Source organism: Kwoniella botswanensis, chromosome 1 (assembly GCF_036426115.1).
Source record: "Kwoniella botswanensis chromosome 1, complete sequence".
NCBI classification, from domain to species: domain Eukaryota; kingdom Fungi; phylum Basidiomycota; class Tremellomycetes; order Tremellales; family Cryptococcaceae; genus Kwoniella; species Kwoniella botswanensis.
The window spans coordinates 14,535,543-14,553,168 of record NC_088599.1 but is presented as its reverse complement, the minus strand read 5'-3'; the positions used below and the strand labels follow the sequence as shown (position 1 = coordinate 14,553,168).

The following is a 17,626-nucleotide window of genomic DNA, read 5'->3' as shown; positions in this document are numbered from 1 at the left end:
AGAACATTCCCCCAATCAGGATTGAAGAAGTAAAGGCTTGGCATAGGTTGAGCAACAAGCTTGAGCCACTTCCGAGATCACGATATCTGAGAATAGCGTTAGACCCACACATCTTGTAGGAGGATTGGGGAGATAAACAGCATTGTGTTCTTTCTACCAATGCAGCTCGTCCGTCGCCTTCTTGACCTCATATGCCACCCTTCCCGATCGACTCCCGTTTCTCACACAACACACAACCGTTGTGGACTATACAATCACCACAGCCAATCCAGTAGTTCGCATTACCGAACACCTCATGCACGATCTATCATAGCAAGAGTCATCTGATCAAGCAACATGCATGAGCGCGACTATTGATTGGTATCTGTTTACTCAATGATCGCTTCTATGCTTGCAAGTCTGATAAGATTGAGCGGTTCCACTGCCATGTGAGCTGATGTTAGTGTGATATGTTGTTGGTTCCGGTGAATTAGCGTAATTTGGGACCTGTCCACCATCCAATGCGCAGTCGATCACTCGTTCATCCCACTTGTCCCGTACATTCAATTCAATTCCTTCGACCAACGTGAATAATTTCTCGTTACATCACTGCTATTTCGACTGCCCATACATACCTTTCTATCATACACACTACCGCTTCTTTCGCATACCCTCGGTACTCAAGATATACACAACGAGCGGCTTTACAGGAACACTCCCAAGCGCGCTCACTCTGACCTCGCAACAAACACCAAACAACCGAGAAACAATATCCTTCTATCCTACTTCGCATTTCTTCTTCTATCCGCAATAGACACTCTCACGGCTCAAGCAGAACAATACATGCGACACCTGGGCAGCTGAACACCATTCACGCATGCTAGCTCAGAAGTATACCCACTATCTTGATTTATAACCAATTCTCAATCCTCTAATCCTCTAATCCTCGACTCCTGCTTCTTTCATCTTCTTCAACCGTGTATGGCACCTTCCTACCCTTCCCCTGCGAACGGTACAAGACGACCGACAATGGATCGTTCAAATTCCCATACAGGAGCATCATCGCCCATCCTCGCCTCGGCTCACACTACAAATGCGAATCGACGCGTATCAGCTGCTGTAAACAACGAGGACGACAGGGGACTGACGATGCGCGAGAAGGAGAGAGCGGAGCAGCAAGGAAGTATGGGCAAAGCTGGGGGTGTGAGCAGTGGAGTGACTAGACCCAAGAGACGTCTCAGTAGGTGAGTACATGATATTCTCGGCATGAAGGAGGGGTCACGACCATTCGTAACCGCTTGGCTTGGTGTTTTCCTTTCCTACATACGCTAGCACTACCCTACGCTCGGATACTCCTGTTTTGTGTTCCCTTCTCGTGCTTGTTTATATGGATTAACTGACTGACTATGAAAGTTTACCTACTCAACCTCACCCTTTCTTCTCTGTCAACAGAGCCATGTCCACCAACTCTATGAACTCCCCTCCTTCTTCCCCTAAGATCACCCATCCTCATTCGACATATCAGGCAATGCAGAATCACAAACATGAACATAACGACCATCACCACCAATCACCCGCATATAATCGTGCGAACCCGCCAAGATTTGATGGAAAGATTGGTATGGTCGGCTATGCAACTCAGATGGCGGCTGCAAGTAGGGACAAAGAGGGTCCACCGATGTTATGGGGTATAGAGTTGAAATGGATATCGTGAGCTGTCTTACAACAAGCTATGTGCTCGAAACTTACTCGGGGCTTATTGACTTGAATAGGTTGATCACCCTCGCTCTTCAAAACGCCTTTCTCACCATCATCATGCACTATTCTCGAATATCCACCGCGCCAGGCAAGACCTATTCTGCAGCTACTGCCGTATTGCTCAACGAACTGCTGAAAGGTTCAATATCGATAATAATAGCGTTGAAAAGGATAGATACCGACATGTCAAAATCACCAATTCAACCACCAGCGGTATACTCTGAAAAATCAAATACAAGGGATTCAGATCGTCGATTCCCTCCTAGCACTTCATCAGCATTCTCCCTTATACATCCCACACGACTCACAGCATTATCCAAAGCTGTCTTTTCGCCAGATTGCTATAAGCTTTCTGTGCCCGCTATTCTATATGTCATTCAGAATAACCTGCAATATGTTGCTGCTTCCAATCTCGATGTGGCTACTTTCCAAGTCACTTATCAGATGAAGATCCTCACTACCGCATTCTTCTCAGTGTTGATGCTTAGAAAGAGATTATCCAAATCGAAATGGGCTTCACTAGTCATGCTCGCTATAGGTGTCGGAATTGTTCAAATGCAATCTACTTCTGCGCCTGCTACCTCCCACTCGTCAACTCCAACAATGACTAAAATCAACCATGGTGAACATCAATTAAGATCCGAGATACCCGGAGCGCTCCACGAAGAAATCAGGATGATGCATCCATTGAAAGGTTTCTTAGCTGTTACATTAGCATGTATGACATCGGGATTAGCTGGAGTCTATTTCGAATTCATCTTAAAATCTTCTTCGGGTAATGCACCACCACCGGATCTATGGGTTCGAAATACCCAATTATCGTTGTTCTCCCTTATACCCGCTTTGGTACCCATCATAGTCGCTCCTGCTGGACCGGAAGGTATGGGATATATAGGAAGAGTTATGTCTGCGTTTAGCAATTTCAATGGATGGGCGATAGGGACGGTGTTGACTCAAACTTTTGGTGGATTGATAACGGCTTTGGTCATCAGATATAGTGATAATATCATGTAAGTAACGATTTCATACCTTTTTTCCTTACTAAAATCGAAAACATACCATATGTCGTAGTGGGGTAAATGCTAATCTTCGACATGACGTATATAGGAAAGGATTTGCAACTTCACTGTCCATCGTAATCTCCTTCCTAGCTTCCGTCGCTTTATTCTCCTACCCTATCACATTAGCATTCGTAACAGGGTCCAGTATCGTATTAGCTGCTACATACATATACAATTCGCCTTCCAGCTCTCCTCCAACAACAAGGACGACAGTGGCAGTCGCTCCTGGATCACCTATATCGACGAATGCTCCGATCTTGGGTGAACCGGAGAAACCTTCCAGAACATCCAGCGTAATCAATTTATTGGGATTATCAAATTCCTTAGCAGGATCGAGAAAAACCTCTTCGACGGATCTGAAGTCTGGCTTCTCCTTTACGCCTACAGCTGGGTACTCTGCTTCTGCACCTGGGACACCTTATTTGGGTAACAGTGGAAGGGCGAGTCCGAATTTGAGTGTGAATACCAATATACATTCGGGGTCGAATCAGTATTTGGCTGGGCCAGCTCAGATAGTCGGTGGGCCTGGGACGGGGTTCGGGAGAGAGAAAAGTTGAAAGAGTGGATAAGGAGAAAATTCAAGGTTAATGATGGATGATTGGTAAATTACGAGTAGGATTGGATTTTGGTAATTCTTAGTAAATTCCTCATATCAAGTAAGACGAGGTATATGACGGATGAAAAGATAGGAAATTGAGTCGAGTCACGTTTAATTCTCTTACATATACAATACAACACGATATGACCCCATCACATGCAATAAAGAGAATAAAGAAGTACGATAGACCACCGAATTGAGCTCGTGGCGAATGTGCAGTTTTGATAGTCATGGGTTCATCGATACTGTAATTGCAAGATCATGATGGCCTTTGACGCGATATTCTAGTCTATACCGATGATATGTCTACTACCAATGATAATTTGTGTATTGATACGACATGTTCATATGACTACTGATAATGAAAGACGGATATGGTAGATGGTCTAGACGAATGAATGGTATCGATCAATGCGGATGAGGAGATTGACAATCTACGTTGATAGGATAATAGAATAATACTGAAATTTCATAACAATAGTTAACACACCACTGGAGATAAGTTGAAGGTTGAGCATGATGGACATAAGTCTTGTATGATCCACGATGTGGCATGCTAGGGGAATCGCTAATCAGCCTTGAGTATCAAATTTCAGTTACTTCGAATTATTGATACATCTTCAGTATATGCAGATCTCGATTTGCGTTGGTCAACAGATAACTCACTTGTCTATCAGTTTGGGTTCTGCTGCACTGCATATAAAGGATGGTATAGAGCACCTATAATGGCCCTTTGGGCTACATGGCAAAGCCGAATAAACTCACTTTGTTCTACCTTGATCTCCGACTTGGCATGGAGATAAAAAAAAGGTATACACTCACCCATTCTCCTCTTTTACCACTCTGCTCCCTTCTGTTACTCATCACCTTCCCATGAGCGATCAGATAATCCTCGTGCCTCGGGTTCCACAGAAGTTGATCGATCCATCGTTGAGTAAGATCGAGTGGATCGTAAGTGGGTAAGAAAAGGTGTGCGGGAAGGGGAAATGGCGTTTTCTATTGTGTTTTATTCCATTCAACACCAAGCGCGAAACGACGATACGAAATAACAGAAAATATTAATTCGAAAATGAGTAAAGATGAGGAAAGTTAGTATCCTAAAGCAGAATATTTTGGTGATTCCAGACCAATACACTCACCTCGCAAGTCCATTCCAAATTGCTCAGTACGTTCTCCGCCCAGATCCTACCGAAGAAGAGGATCTCCCCACTTTGCGAAGCCATCTTTCTTGATACTTCGTAACTCTCCTTGAGGGATAATGACATTTCGCCAGGGTACGTAGGGGGTGATAGTACATTGGTAGGTCTTAACCATACTTCTCGAGGTCTCGGTGTGGGTGTGGATTTCTCGTGTTTAATTCTTTCTGTTTCAGATCGATTATCAATTAAATCTCCTTTTTCTCCCTCATCTTCCAAGGAGATAATGTTGTTTCGATTCAACTGATGATGAGAATCATAGGATTTGGGATGTCTAACAATAGCCATCTGCGCACCTCCTACCCAACCTAATTCACCTTCAGGAACAGCCAACCTCTTAGCCATCTCCCATATTGTCCAAAATAAATTTTCAGATGCGGATATCCAAGGAGTTCTCTGGTCAGGCCATGCACCTTCTTTTGTTTCTTCGATCGTAGGTAATGTAGGTATACAAGTTTGCTTGGGTTTTTTCAAAATGTGATTTACTACTGTATGTCGAAGGTATACTCCAGGATGGATCTCATATGTACTACTTGAGATCAGATGATTTCCCGTAGAGGAAGAGTATTCGAGGAAAGGTATATACGATTTTGGAGTGAGACTACCGAGATGAATATTAGGTGATGAGAATCCTGAAGTGGATAGTTCACCAGTCCAGACGAGTGGAGAGCGCGAGGTGGGCGTGTGGTCGAAAGAGGATTTGTTGGGATTGCGATTGGGAAAGGAGGGTTGATAAAGTTGTCTGGGAGAGATCGGGAGTCTTTGAGGGCTTCATGCTGATCTGATGAGTCTGACGCCGATGTTGGTAGGTTGCTTGGTACGGTGAGTTACTGTCAAATCAGCTTAAACAATATGAAAATCACTGAATTTGGGTCATATGTATTGAGGAAGAAGAAGAAGGGGAAGTGAAAGTGAGTAGGAAGTTGGAAGTAGGAAAACAAATGATTTCGCCTTTGATGGACACAGTACTTTATCAAGTGAGTGCGGTCTGTGCGGGAAAAGTCCTCTCCTGTGCTAAAGGTGAGAACACAAGGAATCAACTTGAGTTTATTCCCTCAGTATTGTCAGAAACAACGTCTCGTTCTCTTGTGTCAAGTTGAACATGGACGGCGATCAGGATAGTGAAGTACTGTAACGGTTGACTAGTGTCTCGCAGATTTAGAACATCAGCCACCGTACTCGACTGATCCCAGTTGCCAGATGTTTCTTGTGGTTTGGAAATCAAGTGATCAAAACTGTACTTTGGGCATTGGAAACCACTTGACATGCTGAAGGGCATTTACAGTAATCCTTATCCCCTCGTCCGTGGTTCGGGAGGGGTACACAACTCATATATCATGCTGATAAGTATATCGACGAACCACTTCAAGTTCAGTTGGAACAAAAGATCGACATTTCGCCACAAATTGCTTTGAAGATGAGTTCATCAATTCCCCCAAATCGTTCTTCTAGGATCACAAGCAGGCACATTGAATTGAGCTCTAAGAGTAGCACCGCACCAATCAATAGTAGATGCAATGTTAAATTATCTCATTCGACTTCAGCATTTTGAACCTGCCTCGCCACCGATATGACCTCCACTCGATAAGATAACCCCATCATACAGTAAAGTGACATCATGAGGAAATTACGACATCTTACATCTTTTGCATCCTGTACTATTTATCACAAAGAAGATGTGATCTCACAAAGGTTTAGGTTGGTGGGACTTGAGATAGACGTCATTCGAGGTATTCGTCGTGGTTCAACGAAAGGACTGTATATAAACACCTTTCGATGCTCTTGTCAACTACTGTCTGATTACAGTCTGTATTTACTTTCCACCACCAAAACGAACAAGACAATAGTACAAGATCAAATAAAGTCAAAATGGGTAAACAACACGTGAGTCCGACCAATCCAATCCAATCCACCCCACCGTCCCACCATCCCACCCTCTTTAATTTGGAAGGTCTATGATACCAGCTTATATCATGATGCTCTTACAGGACGACACACACGTAGCTTCTTACAAAGCTCAAAACGACGGGCACGAACTCCCATACTCCCAAGTGCCCACCAACGCTCAGGGAAGAGACGTTCCTCCCCAAGCTCAACATTCGGGTGACGTAGCAATCCACCAACACGATCTGAAGAAGGCTCAAAATGCTCTACATGAGGATCTGAGACCCGAGAACGTACCGAAGAATAGACCTGACACGGGTCCTCGAAATGCTAACACCTAGATTAGGTGAGTGTTTTGTTATGTCATTCTGAATGGAGCGGAAGTACTGGGCTGAATGCCCGTTTAGGTCAATACAGTGAATACTGCAGTCGGGTTTACCAATTGAGTACGAATGAAGTACATTATCGAAATCCAACAAACAAGAAGTAGTAGTAGTAATAGTGGTGAAGAAATCGAAGGTGAATGATCATTGTAGTCATATGAGAAGCCATTTGTCAATGCATCTACAATATACTGTACTCGAATACTGTACAATTTGATGTTCCATACTATATACAGTACAAAGATCGCAGACATTAGTAACATACGGTATGATATTGGTATCTCTCTTGTTAACCGATTACGTTTATCACTTCGATCAAAGGAGAATGTAATTTCAGCCTTTCGAGAAGAACCTGATTATCTTCCCAATACAACCCCTCTAGGCTTCTCCAACCCCCTTCCCAGCTCTTTCTCAGCCAAGTCTATCCCCCTTGATCTCACCCAGGGGGGTTTCGTACCTTCCTGAGCGACCTTGTATTCTCCATAGGGATGTTCCATAACTTCTAGATCCAATGCTTGATGGTATAGCTGTGGGAGAGGAAGAGGGACTGAAAGGGACGGCCGAGTGACGGTAGGCAGAGAAGCAGGTAGAGTTGGAAGGAAATATTTCGGAGCGCCTCGAGCTGTCCCAAATAAACAGAACTCCCTGAGTATAAGCATCGGCTGGATCAGGGATATGGTGTGATATGACGTGAACTTACGAGGTGTGGGGATGTGGGAAGGAAGGAAAGTCAATTTTGAAGGTGGTGATCTCCTTGTCATCGTTCGTTTTGCGGAAATGTATAAGAGATGAGTATGGTCGACCAGCGAGTAAGTGGAGTAGAGATGAAAACAGATAGATGGGAGATTAAGTGAATGCCGACCAGCGGGGATTGCTTTATGGTAGTACAACAGGTTTGGGGGGAGTATTCATTGAGTAGGGATTACGCTGTATGACTTAGATATACCTGTCGCAAGATGATACTGCAGAATGGAAACCTGTCGGGATTTGACGATGCGGTTGATTGCTCTGAAGTAAAAGCAGTGTCAGCTGGTTACAACGATACCGATGTTAGTGTCTGAGCGACTCGTATCAGGGTGATATTACTGTCGGTCAGAAGAACGATTGTAAGCATGGACGATTTCGTCACCTTTCCATCCCCGCACTACCATGGCAACCGTAATGGACAACCAGTATCAATGGAACAGCAGGAGAGTATATTTCCACTTGTCTAGATAACCTTTACCTTCGATTTGATGCTCACAAGCTTTCAGTCGATGACTATGAATTCATTCCGTAGCGAATTCCCCAAGACAATGGTACGTTCATCTGTGTGATGATCCAGGTGCAACACAAAAGTGCAGGATGTAGATTGGGATAGTTCAATTCAGTTGAGCCGTTGAATTGTTTGTTCGTTGATACGTTTGAGCAGCTCTTGGCGACCGACCATCACGCAATATGAAACATTCCTTACAAGTCTTTCCTTTTCTTTTCGTAAAGATCCGCGGTCCAACGCTATCGCTATCGTAGATGCTAATGATACATGTGAGATCCGCAGTAAGAAATAAACACTTGGTTTGTTTGGTTAAGGTTAAGACCGACCCGTCCGATGCGAACGAGACAAACACATCCACGATTTTCTCACTGAAGTTGTTTGTGTTTAGCCAAACATGTGTTCAGCCACTGAGTTCGGATTAACAGTTTGCTGATGTCAACACTTCGACTTAAATCCTGTCGGATGGGAAGAAGACGGAGTGTTTTTCGACTGAGACAACAAGAAGAAAGAAGTGTGGGAAAATATCAAGAAGTTGATTGAACGAATGAAGGGTGAAAGCGATCTCAGGGTTACAAAATGGACTATTGGACCTGAGCCGAAGAGCGAGTTTTGGCTTTATGATCGTCTGAGGAAGGTGAACAACTGCAGATATTCAAACAAGAGAAAGCGCTGTAATGACATTTCACAGACTATGAAATATAGTGCAAGCGAGCTCGATGCTCACAACCCATCGATATGCAGCTACCTACCTACCTTACAAACTTGTACAGCCTTGAGAAAGTATACTTGCATATATACGGCAACGGGATGATGGATACTCTGTGAACCTGTTTCATACGTTCTCGTTTTTTCCTGAACACCAAAATAGCTTTATTGGTTCGGACCGAAAAAAAGTTTCGATTATGCAAGGATACGTAGACGGAAGCAAGTGCATATGTATGTTAGTGAAGAGTTATGTACAGTAAGGTATACATATGATCGCAAGCACCCAAGCATTTCATCATGGCGATGCGAGCAAGTATGCCGTGATGAATGACATGGGTGGTAAGCAGTACGATGACGATCCCTTGGCGGACCAAGATGAATTACGGCCTGTGTGGTAAAAGCTTTCTTTCATTGCATTGCTCGTTCAAGTCACAAGGTTCAAACATACGAGAATAACTGTATGTTCCTAGGCGGAGGAAATAAGCGGGACAGATCTTTCTACCTTATCCTTACTCGTATATCCTGTACCTTACGCGAAAAATAGCGTAAACAAACCAACCAAGCTATGAGAGCCCCGCACAGCTTTCTCGTTTTGTTACACACAAATCATTTCCTGAATCAAAGGGCGCCACGCCGTGCGTCCCTGCTTTGCTCACCTGCAGGTCCATCTGTAGGTTAGTTAGCTGTTACACCCATAAGCAAAAGAGATGATGAATGCCGAAATTATAAGCAGGAAACAGTGAAAAACGAAAATAACAAGTCCAAGTAGTCAGCTGGTTCAAGTTTCGTTTCAACAATCAGATATTCGACAACAGTGATACCTTTGTTCATTCTCTTTCCTCTTACTTTATTTCAACTTTGTTTCACTTTAGTCGTCGTACACGATTTTCAACGACTTGGAGCGGTTACGAAGACAAGGACATTTTTCATCGACACAAGAGAAACGAACGGCCTCTCGATCGTAGGAGAAACATCTGTGGGAAGAACAATCAATCATTTGCATCGTCTCTTCACCAAGCTTTGCTTGGCTATTTCCTTCTCTTAGCAAAGCATACCTTATTTGATAATTCATATCAGCTGGTTCATCTCACTATTTGCGTTTGTCCCGTTTTTTGTGTGACATCGGTATCCCCCGCCTTGAATAGTCTTGCGAATCCGATCAATTTCACGGTCAACCCTTTCAACCCCGCATACAAAGGCACCCTTCTACATCAACATCATCAACACAAGACAGGACAAGACGAACCCGTCAAACTTGAGATCGGTAATTGGGTGAGCCTTCTTGCATCCTTTTGCCACCCTTTGTCAACTCTGTACATCTTCACCATCCAAACCTTGCACCGTTTGACCCTTTCAACGTCCTCACTGAATCCAAAACTCAATTTGCTTCTTGTTGTACGGGGATTATATAAAGATTCAAGCACGAGGTTTAGTTGTCAACCATCCGTCCCATTCTTGTTCCTCTTCTCAACCGGTCAGTGGGTCAGTGCGTCGTTTGGTATCGTGTCCATGTACCCAAGCAGTCACCCACTATCCAGATCGTTTCTTTTCTCATTCCTTATGCATTGTTCGTCAATTAGCTGTAGAATATTTATCAGCTGACCAACTATTTTTACTATATGTTCAGATCCGCAATTGATATCCCATCTTACCGTCAACATCGATTCAATCGATTAGGTTATCGACCGGTCTAGCAGTCGATATATTAATATCCCAAATTCCCTCTCCTCCTCTTCTCGCCACCCCATTACATTCATTAAATCGTATTCATAATGGCACCACCCAATCCCACTTACACCGCCGTCCCCAACCCTGGGACTTCATCCCCTACCGAACCTAACTTTCCTTCACCAGATCCCAATAACTCTTACCAGAATCCTAATCCAAGAGATAGCAGTATCCTTTCACCTCCTACACCTGATCCTGATACTGCCAATCTACTCGGGAGACCCGGTTCGGAATATATGCCCGCACCATCTATAATGACTCGAGACTCGACGTACTCGTCTCTACCCGGAACTCCACCTTTACGAGGAGATGATAGGAAATCATGGGGAAGTGGTGTAGGACTGGCTGGTGCTGCTGAAGGAATCTCAGGTGTCGAAGTTAGTTATCCCCTTCTATCGTCCCTTTTTCATCCCCACTGGTATTGATGTTAAATTTGACATAGCAACCACGAAGACCAGGAAGTGTACGGGCACCATCGAATCTTGCTCACTCATCTTTAGGCTGGAATAATTCCACCAACGATAGGCTGTCGGTAAGCGACGAAGATGACGAACAAGGTCATATCACTCCTGCTGTAGCTGGAATCGGAGCTGCCGAAGTACAGACTGAAAAACCAAGATGGGCAGAAGTCAAAGATTTTGATTCCACACCGAAAAAGAAGAATAAGAAATTACTCCTTGCTGGTGCTTGTGTTGGTGTGTTGGCCATCGTCGCTTTGGCAGTCGGTCTTGGTGTTGGGTGAGCGACCTCATCTCCATCCTCTTTTCGTGCGGACATTTGAGCTAACAATGAGAATAACATGGTATATAGTCTTACACGTAAATCGACCAAAGACGGTTCCTCCTCCTCCTCGGAAGATGGAAAGACAGGAGACGATGGGAACAAAAGTGACAACTCTGGTACAAAAACCGCTTCGACCACTGCTTCCACTCCTTCTGCCACAGCTACGTCGGGTACCCAAGGTTCTTTGGTAACCCTTGACGATGGTTCCACCATGACTTACGACAACCCGTTCGGCGGTGAATGGCATTGGGATGAATCCGACCCTTTCAACGTGAGTTCTACCTACTCCTCATCCTGCGACCAGAACACTGACCGATCCTTGCGCAGAGTTCCGCACGAGCCAACTCTTGGTCTCCTCGATTAAACGAAGCTTGGGACTATGCCAAGAACAGAATTTATGGTGTCAACCTTGGAGGTTGGCTCAACACAGGTGTGTCATGAGTTCTATTCTTCATGCTTCCTGCCCAATTGCTCATATCGATATAATAGAACCGTTCATCGTTCCTGCTCTGTACGAGACATACCACGAGGTCAATGGCCAAACTGCTATCGATGAGTACACTCTCAGTCAGAACATAGGTAGCAACTTGACCGCTGTCATGACCGAACACTACGAGACTTTCATAACCGAAAAGGATTTCATCGAGATCGCTTCGGCCGGTCTGAATTGGATCAGACTTCCTATCCCCTTCTGGGCCATTGAGACCTGGGAAGGCGAGCCTTTCCTCGAAAGAGTGTCGTGGACTTATGTCCTCAAAGCATTGAAATGGGCAAGGAAATATGGTATCAGAGTAAACTTGGACTTGCACACTGTCCCTGGATCTCAAAGTGAGTCTTCTTGAGTACTGAATCTGTAGGTATCACCAGCTGACCCATCATGTCCAGACGGTTGGAACCACTCAGGTCGTCAAGGAACACCCAACTGGCTCCAAGGTGTGATGGGAGTTGCCCACGCTCAACGATCTCTGGACTACATCCGAACTCTCGCGCAATTCATTGCTCAACCAGAGTATTCCGATGTTGTCCAAATGTTCGGTTTCATCAATGAACCCAATGGAAATGCTCTTGGCAAAGATCCCATCACATCCTTCTACATTGAGGCACACAACATCATTCGAGATATCACTGGTATCGGGGCTGGAAACGGTCCACAGATTTCCATGCACGATGGTTTCTTGGGTATCAAGAGTTGGTACGATTTTGCTCCTGGTGCTGACCGAGTGATGTTGGATCAACACAATTACATGGTATTCCAGGATCAACCCACAGGTGATCTCGATGAGTTAAAAGTCAAACCTTGCCAATGGTGGGCTGCTTCCACCAATACGACCTTCCAAACCTACGGACCTGTCAACACTGGCGAATGGTCTGCGGCATGGAATGATTGTGGTCAATGGGTCAACAACGTCAATTCCGGTTCTCGATATGATGGAACTTTCGATGGATACGCGGGCAAGGCTACCGGCTCATGTGATTACTGGAACGATTATACGCAATGGAACCAGACTACCAAGGACGCCCTCAGCCACTTTGTCAAAGGTAGTATGGATGCATTCCAGGATTACTTCTTCTGGACTTGGAAGATCGGAAATTCAACGGGTGATATCCCCCAACCCAACCCTTTCTGGAACTACCAACTTGGTCTGCAACAAGGTTGGATCCCCAAAGGTGAGTTATGTCGATCGATCATGAAGATCTATGGCTTACGAACGCATGTTATAGATCCACGAACCGCTATTGGTACTTGCGAAGGAGATGGCATCGCTTCGAACCCATTCAGCAGTTTCTCCAATGCAGCCGTTACCGGAGGTGTGAGTTTATCATTTCATTTTCTCTTACAACTTCGTAGCTAATGTTCCGATTCAGGCTGGAGCTGGTATGATCACTGGATCCGATTCCTCGTCTAACCCCTGGCCACCCAACTCCCTCACCAATATCGCCGCCGGGCAAATGCAAAATATCTACCAATACACTCAGACGGGCGAACCTATAACGATGCCTGCTCCAACTTTCACTAGTCCAGGATCATCGGCGACGATTGATGCCGGTGATGGTTGGGCTAATCCGAGTGCGGACAACAGGAAAGCCTACGCTTCTTTCACTGAGTGAGTGATATACAATGTTGTTTTCGGACTAGGACATCGGCTGATCTATGTCTTATGTTGCCCTTCTTACAGCTGTTCATACCCAGCTTTATACAGTGCAGCTAGTATCACCTCTGTCGCCAATGCGTGTGGAGCAGGATTGACACAACCTACCAAACGATCGGAACTCGGATCGGTACAGCAGGTCAAGAAAGCTGCTTACCCTCAACCTACCACGCCACCAGCTAGAAGGTGATGATGTTTTTTTTTCTCCTTCGATTTGTATCATATATGGACTCTTTTTTTTCTTCATTCTGACATGTGAACGAACAATCAATCAATAATGTGACTCTTATTCTTCCATTCCATCGATGAACTCATAGCATGTTTACTTTTCTTTCCATTGAATGGACAATGTGGATTATTTCAATCATGATACCTTTCAAGTTCCGTCAACCATTTTTCTCTTTGATGAAGAGGTTACTTAGTAGTGAGTGTTCGGTAGTAAGATATAAGGATGTCATAAACCGTAACTCATGTGCAAGACCATGTACACCAAGCATGAATAATGTCCATGTTCGATCTCGATGCCATCTCGATGCGCGTGTGTGCGAGTCACGTGATAAGCGAGGATTGACGCGACTGACTACTCGTAATGTTGAGTATGATGGCATATTTTCCAGAAGAACGAGCCACCGACTCGTCACACACGTCCACTCTGCTCAGGTTACCCTTCATTTGGCACATTCAAGACGGGCAACATTAAACATTAACATTACCAAACTGTACTATACCATTCACTACCATACAATCGCGTACTTCCACCCTCATATCTGCATACACACTGTTGCATCTTCATCATTCTCATTCATTGTCATTCATACATACAGATGGTACTGTAATTTGACATCACTGTCATCAACTCGACGCGACCGATCGACCGACTTACGACTAGCATCAAATTTGTGAAACAGCCTCAGCTTCCCTTACTCAGCTTTGTCCGCATTCGACCACGACCACGACCCCCATCGTTACATACTCGACTTGATCGCTCAACCCATATCAAAAACTCTTCTCTCTTTCTGTGTAATCCAATAATACCTGACAATTAGGCGAGATGAGCTCTTCCTCATCTCTCGCTCCTAACAAGATACATTCCCTTCCTGGTACGTACATCCCATATCCCCTCAGCGCACTCACGCGACCTGTGTTCATATATGCTACATTGCAGTTCGCGTATCATACTATCTTCCTTCAACCTCACAGACATTCACTACCCTCTTCGCGACCCCTCAACAAGTCTACGTACACCCAAACACAGCAGCAGCATCTACTCAGAATGGTCAGGAGGAAGCGTGGGGTTCGATTTACCTCAAAACTGTCGTTTCGGGTGTACTGATGGCTAGGTAAGTTCACATATTCCCTCATGACGAGAATCGCGTGGTTCCCAACTTACATCGCATTTACAGTCCCGAACTGCATCCTGCCTATCCCCACACACCTGATCTATCTCTCTACGTACTCGATCCTCGAGAAACATACTTACGACGATCTCGAGCTGGCTCTTCATCTTTCGTCTCTCACCCTAGAAGTCAATCTAGTTCTTCACCCTCATCAGACGCCCTCTCTTCCCCCAACTTATCATATGGTGTTCCTCAACCACCCCAGAACCACGAGGTATGGACAGGGAAGGGTCTGGTCTCATGGGCACTCGACGAACCAGGACAAGGAAAGAATCTCATCACTGGAAGATTGATACGTTCGGTCGATTTTGCGACCCTCACCAAGCAACAGGAGATGAACCCCCTCGAAGCTCTGATGATGGCTAATATGGCAGGTACATCCACACACGAAGAGTGGGGTATTGAAATTTCAGTCGGTCTCAAATCTGGTATTTCCGGATTCACTTCTTCGTCTCACCCTCAAGTCTCAAGTGTGATGTCTATCGATGGTAGACCAGACGCTATGAGAAGATCATCTACAAGTTCCTCAACTGAAACTCACGTTTCTGTCAATGGCAGTCACTTCCAGAGACCTCAACATCCTTTACCTAAAAGACATGAACAACCTCGTCGACCCCAATTACCCACTTCTGTTCATGCTCATCAACCGCTTGGTCCTTCGCGTGTGATCAGTGCGAGTAGGAGCACACCTAGCAGATCTGGTGATCTCAAGCACCCCAAATCGTCTGGATCGGTTTCAGGATCAGCAGGAAAGAAACCACGTAGAGGAAAGTCCTCCACTACCAGTGCCAATACGTCGCGTAATTCGTTGGGTACGATTGATCCTAATTCGGACCCACTCAAGAGGCGTCATCAACCAATGTCGCAATCGTCTTCTCAGATCAAACAATCTCCTGCACCATCTTCCGATGCCGCCGAACCGTTCCCTACAGATATCCCGGCCGGACTATTCGCCAAACCTGAATCGCTCACTAGAGAACAAGCTCAGAGGTTGTTGGCTTCTCCAGCTTTCTTGAGCATGCTCGAAAAGCTTACTGGAACGCCTATCGATGCTGCTGCAGCTGCGAAACGAGCGAGAGAAGACGAAGACCATTCCTCGGCTGAATCAAGTAATAAGAAACCCCGACTTTCACATGGTCATTCACGCAAAGGATCGACGGACTCTTCTGGAGAACCTTCTCATAATGCCTTTGTGTGTTGGAACTGTGGTAGAACTAAGTCTGCGGTATGGAGGACCAAGGTTATGGAAGATGGTAAATCCGTCAGAGTTTGCAATGGTAAGTCATCTTTCAGACTGGGAAAACTTGGAGTATGCTGATGGTCGAGTATCATGCCAGCGTGCGGTCTTTATTGGAACAAGATGGGTTCAATGAGACCACCTACTTTATGGGGAGATGTGGATGATGATCCCAAAGATCGACCTAGAAAGGATAAGAAAGGGCCCGCATCCTCAGCAACACGTCAATCATCTCAAGCACCCACCTCGGATCCTGATATCCCAGCCTTACGAATTGATAAACCAGCCACTCGATCTAATAACGAGCATGGATTCAAACGAACTCTCTCATCGGTGGTGGAGGAAGATGCTAAGCGAATTGCCGCTCATGCTCAACTACGGAAGTCTCTTCCCAAATCAAACTTGCATCATACCCACACTACCAAACCACTCCCGATGTCTTCACCTCCAAGAGGATCCACTTCTGCTACGAAATCTCTGAGAAACCCGAAGTGGAATGATCAAATTGCTGCTTCCTCCCCTATCAGATGGGACAATCAGAATAAAAACCAGGTTAACAAATCAGACAACTTCCATACCGATCCGACCGAATCGCCCGCCACAACCTTACGCAAAGCTTATGCCCAGTCAGCCACAAACACGCAGACTTTAGATATGCCTTTGAGCGATGATGGACCTGGACCATCTGAACACAAACCACTTGAGAATAACCAAAACCAGAACCAAAACCACCAACAGATCAATTGGGGTACAGACCTTTCTGCTTTCTTCGATGTCGAAGGATTTTCAATGCCACCTCAACCTCAACCTACACATGGACACGAGATTCAACGATCGATCTCTGATCAAGGTAAACAAATGAGAAAGCAAGTCCTCCAACCTTCCTCGTCGACTGGAACGGAGGAAGATGATGTTCTGTCTCAATTGTTTAATCGAACTTCTTCAGTTGGATTGTCAGCTTCAGCATCTTCACCCTTTGATTTCTCGGCATTACCACCTTCTTCACCACCCATCTCTTCATCGGATTCTCTCCCTCATTCGGCCCTTTTGTTGAGCAGTCCCGATAACTCGCCTTTGAATGACTGTTCACCTATGGAGAGTAAACATTCTACGACGCCTGGGAAGAGTAGGTTGAGACATTCTGTATCTGCTCATCAGATACAATCTCAGCATCAACCGATGGGTGAAAGTGTCGGCGGATTGGACTTTGAAGATATTCAAAGGATGTTGAACAACATTGGGAATGGTAATGGGAACAACAACAATTCACCACATGAACAACAAAATGATGGACAGGGAAATGGATATGATATGTTACATGAGATATTTGGGAAATTACATGACACTCAACAACACCAGCAACAAGGAACGAGCAGTAGCGTTGGACAGACCGATGAGATCATTGGTGGATTCCATGCCCACGGTCATACCAACGGTGAAGATATTTTCGCGATGTTGGAAGGTAATGCTTTTGCTTCGACCTAGGAGGATGATAGGTGATTCAAATGGACA

The 17,626-nt window shown here is 45.1% G+C and overlaps 6 protein-coding genes across 6 annotated transcripts; 4 read left to right on the top strand and 2 right to left on the bottom strand.

The window, feature by feature from the left end:
- Positions 1 to 960: 960 nt before the first annotated feature.
- L199_005499 (uncharacterized protein) lies at positions 961 to 3,355 on the top strand (the record flags this gene model as incomplete). The annotated part of the gene is made up of 4 exons (XM_064891210.1): positions 961 to 1,223; positions 1,393 to 1,689; positions 1,752 to 2,747; positions 2,845 to 3,355. 4 exons carry the CDS (start codon positions 961 to 963, stop codon positions 3,353 to 3,355), a joined length of 2,067 nt encoding a protein of 688 aa, XP_064747282.1.
- Positions 3,356 to 4,116: 761 nt separating this feature from the next.
- L199_005498 (uncharacterized protein) lies at positions 4,117 to 5,367 on the bottom strand (the record flags this gene model as incomplete). The annotated part of the gene is made up of 4 exons (XM_064891209.1): positions 4,117 to 4,134; positions 4,219 to 4,392; positions 4,536 to 5,193; positions 5,243 to 5,367. 4 exons carry the CDS (start codon positions 5,365 to 5,367, stop codon positions 4,117 to 4,119), a joined length of 975 nt encoding a protein of 324 aa, XP_064747281.1.
- A 1,094-nt stretch (positions 5,368 to 6,461) lies between these two features.
- L199_005497 (uncharacterized protein) lies at positions 6,462 to 6,817 on the top strand (the record flags this gene model as incomplete). Its single annotated transcript, XM_064891208.1, has 2 exons — positions 6,462 to 6,476; positions 6,581 to 6,817. 2 exons carry the CDS (start codon positions 6,462 to 6,464, stop codon positions 6,815 to 6,817), a joined length of 252 nt encoding a protein of 83 aa, XP_064747280.1.
- Positions 6,818 to 7,215: 398 nt separating this feature from the next.
- L199_005496 (uncharacterized protein) lies at positions 7,216 to 7,620 on the bottom strand (the record flags this gene model as incomplete). Its single annotated transcript, XM_064891207.1, has 2 exons — positions 7,216 to 7,481; positions 7,560 to 7,620. 2 exons carry the CDS (start codon positions 7,618 to 7,620, stop codon positions 7,216 to 7,218), a joined length of 327 nt encoding a protein of 108 aa, XP_064747279.1.
- Positions 7,621 to 10,591: 2,971 nt separating this feature from the next.
- Positions 10,592 to 13,670, top strand: L199_005495 (uncharacterized protein; the record flags this gene model as incomplete). Its single annotated transcript, XM_064891206.1, has 9 exons — positions 10,592 to 10,924; positions 10,990 to 11,285; positions 11,358 to 11,601; positions 11,658 to 11,760; positions 11,820 to 12,158; positions 12,216 to 12,998; positions 13,053 to 13,141; positions 13,197 to 13,435; positions 13,508 to 13,670. The coding sequence occupies 9 exons, from the start codon at positions 10,592 to 10,594 to the stop codon at positions 13,668 to 13,670; spliced, it is 2,589 nt and encodes an 862-aa protein (XP_064747278.1).
- Positions 13,671 to 14,531: 861 nt separating this feature from the next.
- On the top strand, positions 14,532 to 17,599 carry L199_005494 (uncharacterized protein; the record flags this gene model as incomplete). The annotated part of the gene is made up of 5 exons (XM_064891205.1): positions 14,532 to 14,580; positions 14,646 to 14,820; positions 14,884 to 14,989; positions 15,083 to 16,154; positions 16,215 to 17,599. The coding sequence occupies 5 exons, from the start codon at positions 14,532 to 14,534 to the stop codon at positions 17,597 to 17,599; spliced, it is 2,787 nt and encodes a 928-aa protein (XP_064747277.1).
- Positions 17,600 to 17,626: the final 27 nt, after the last annotated feature.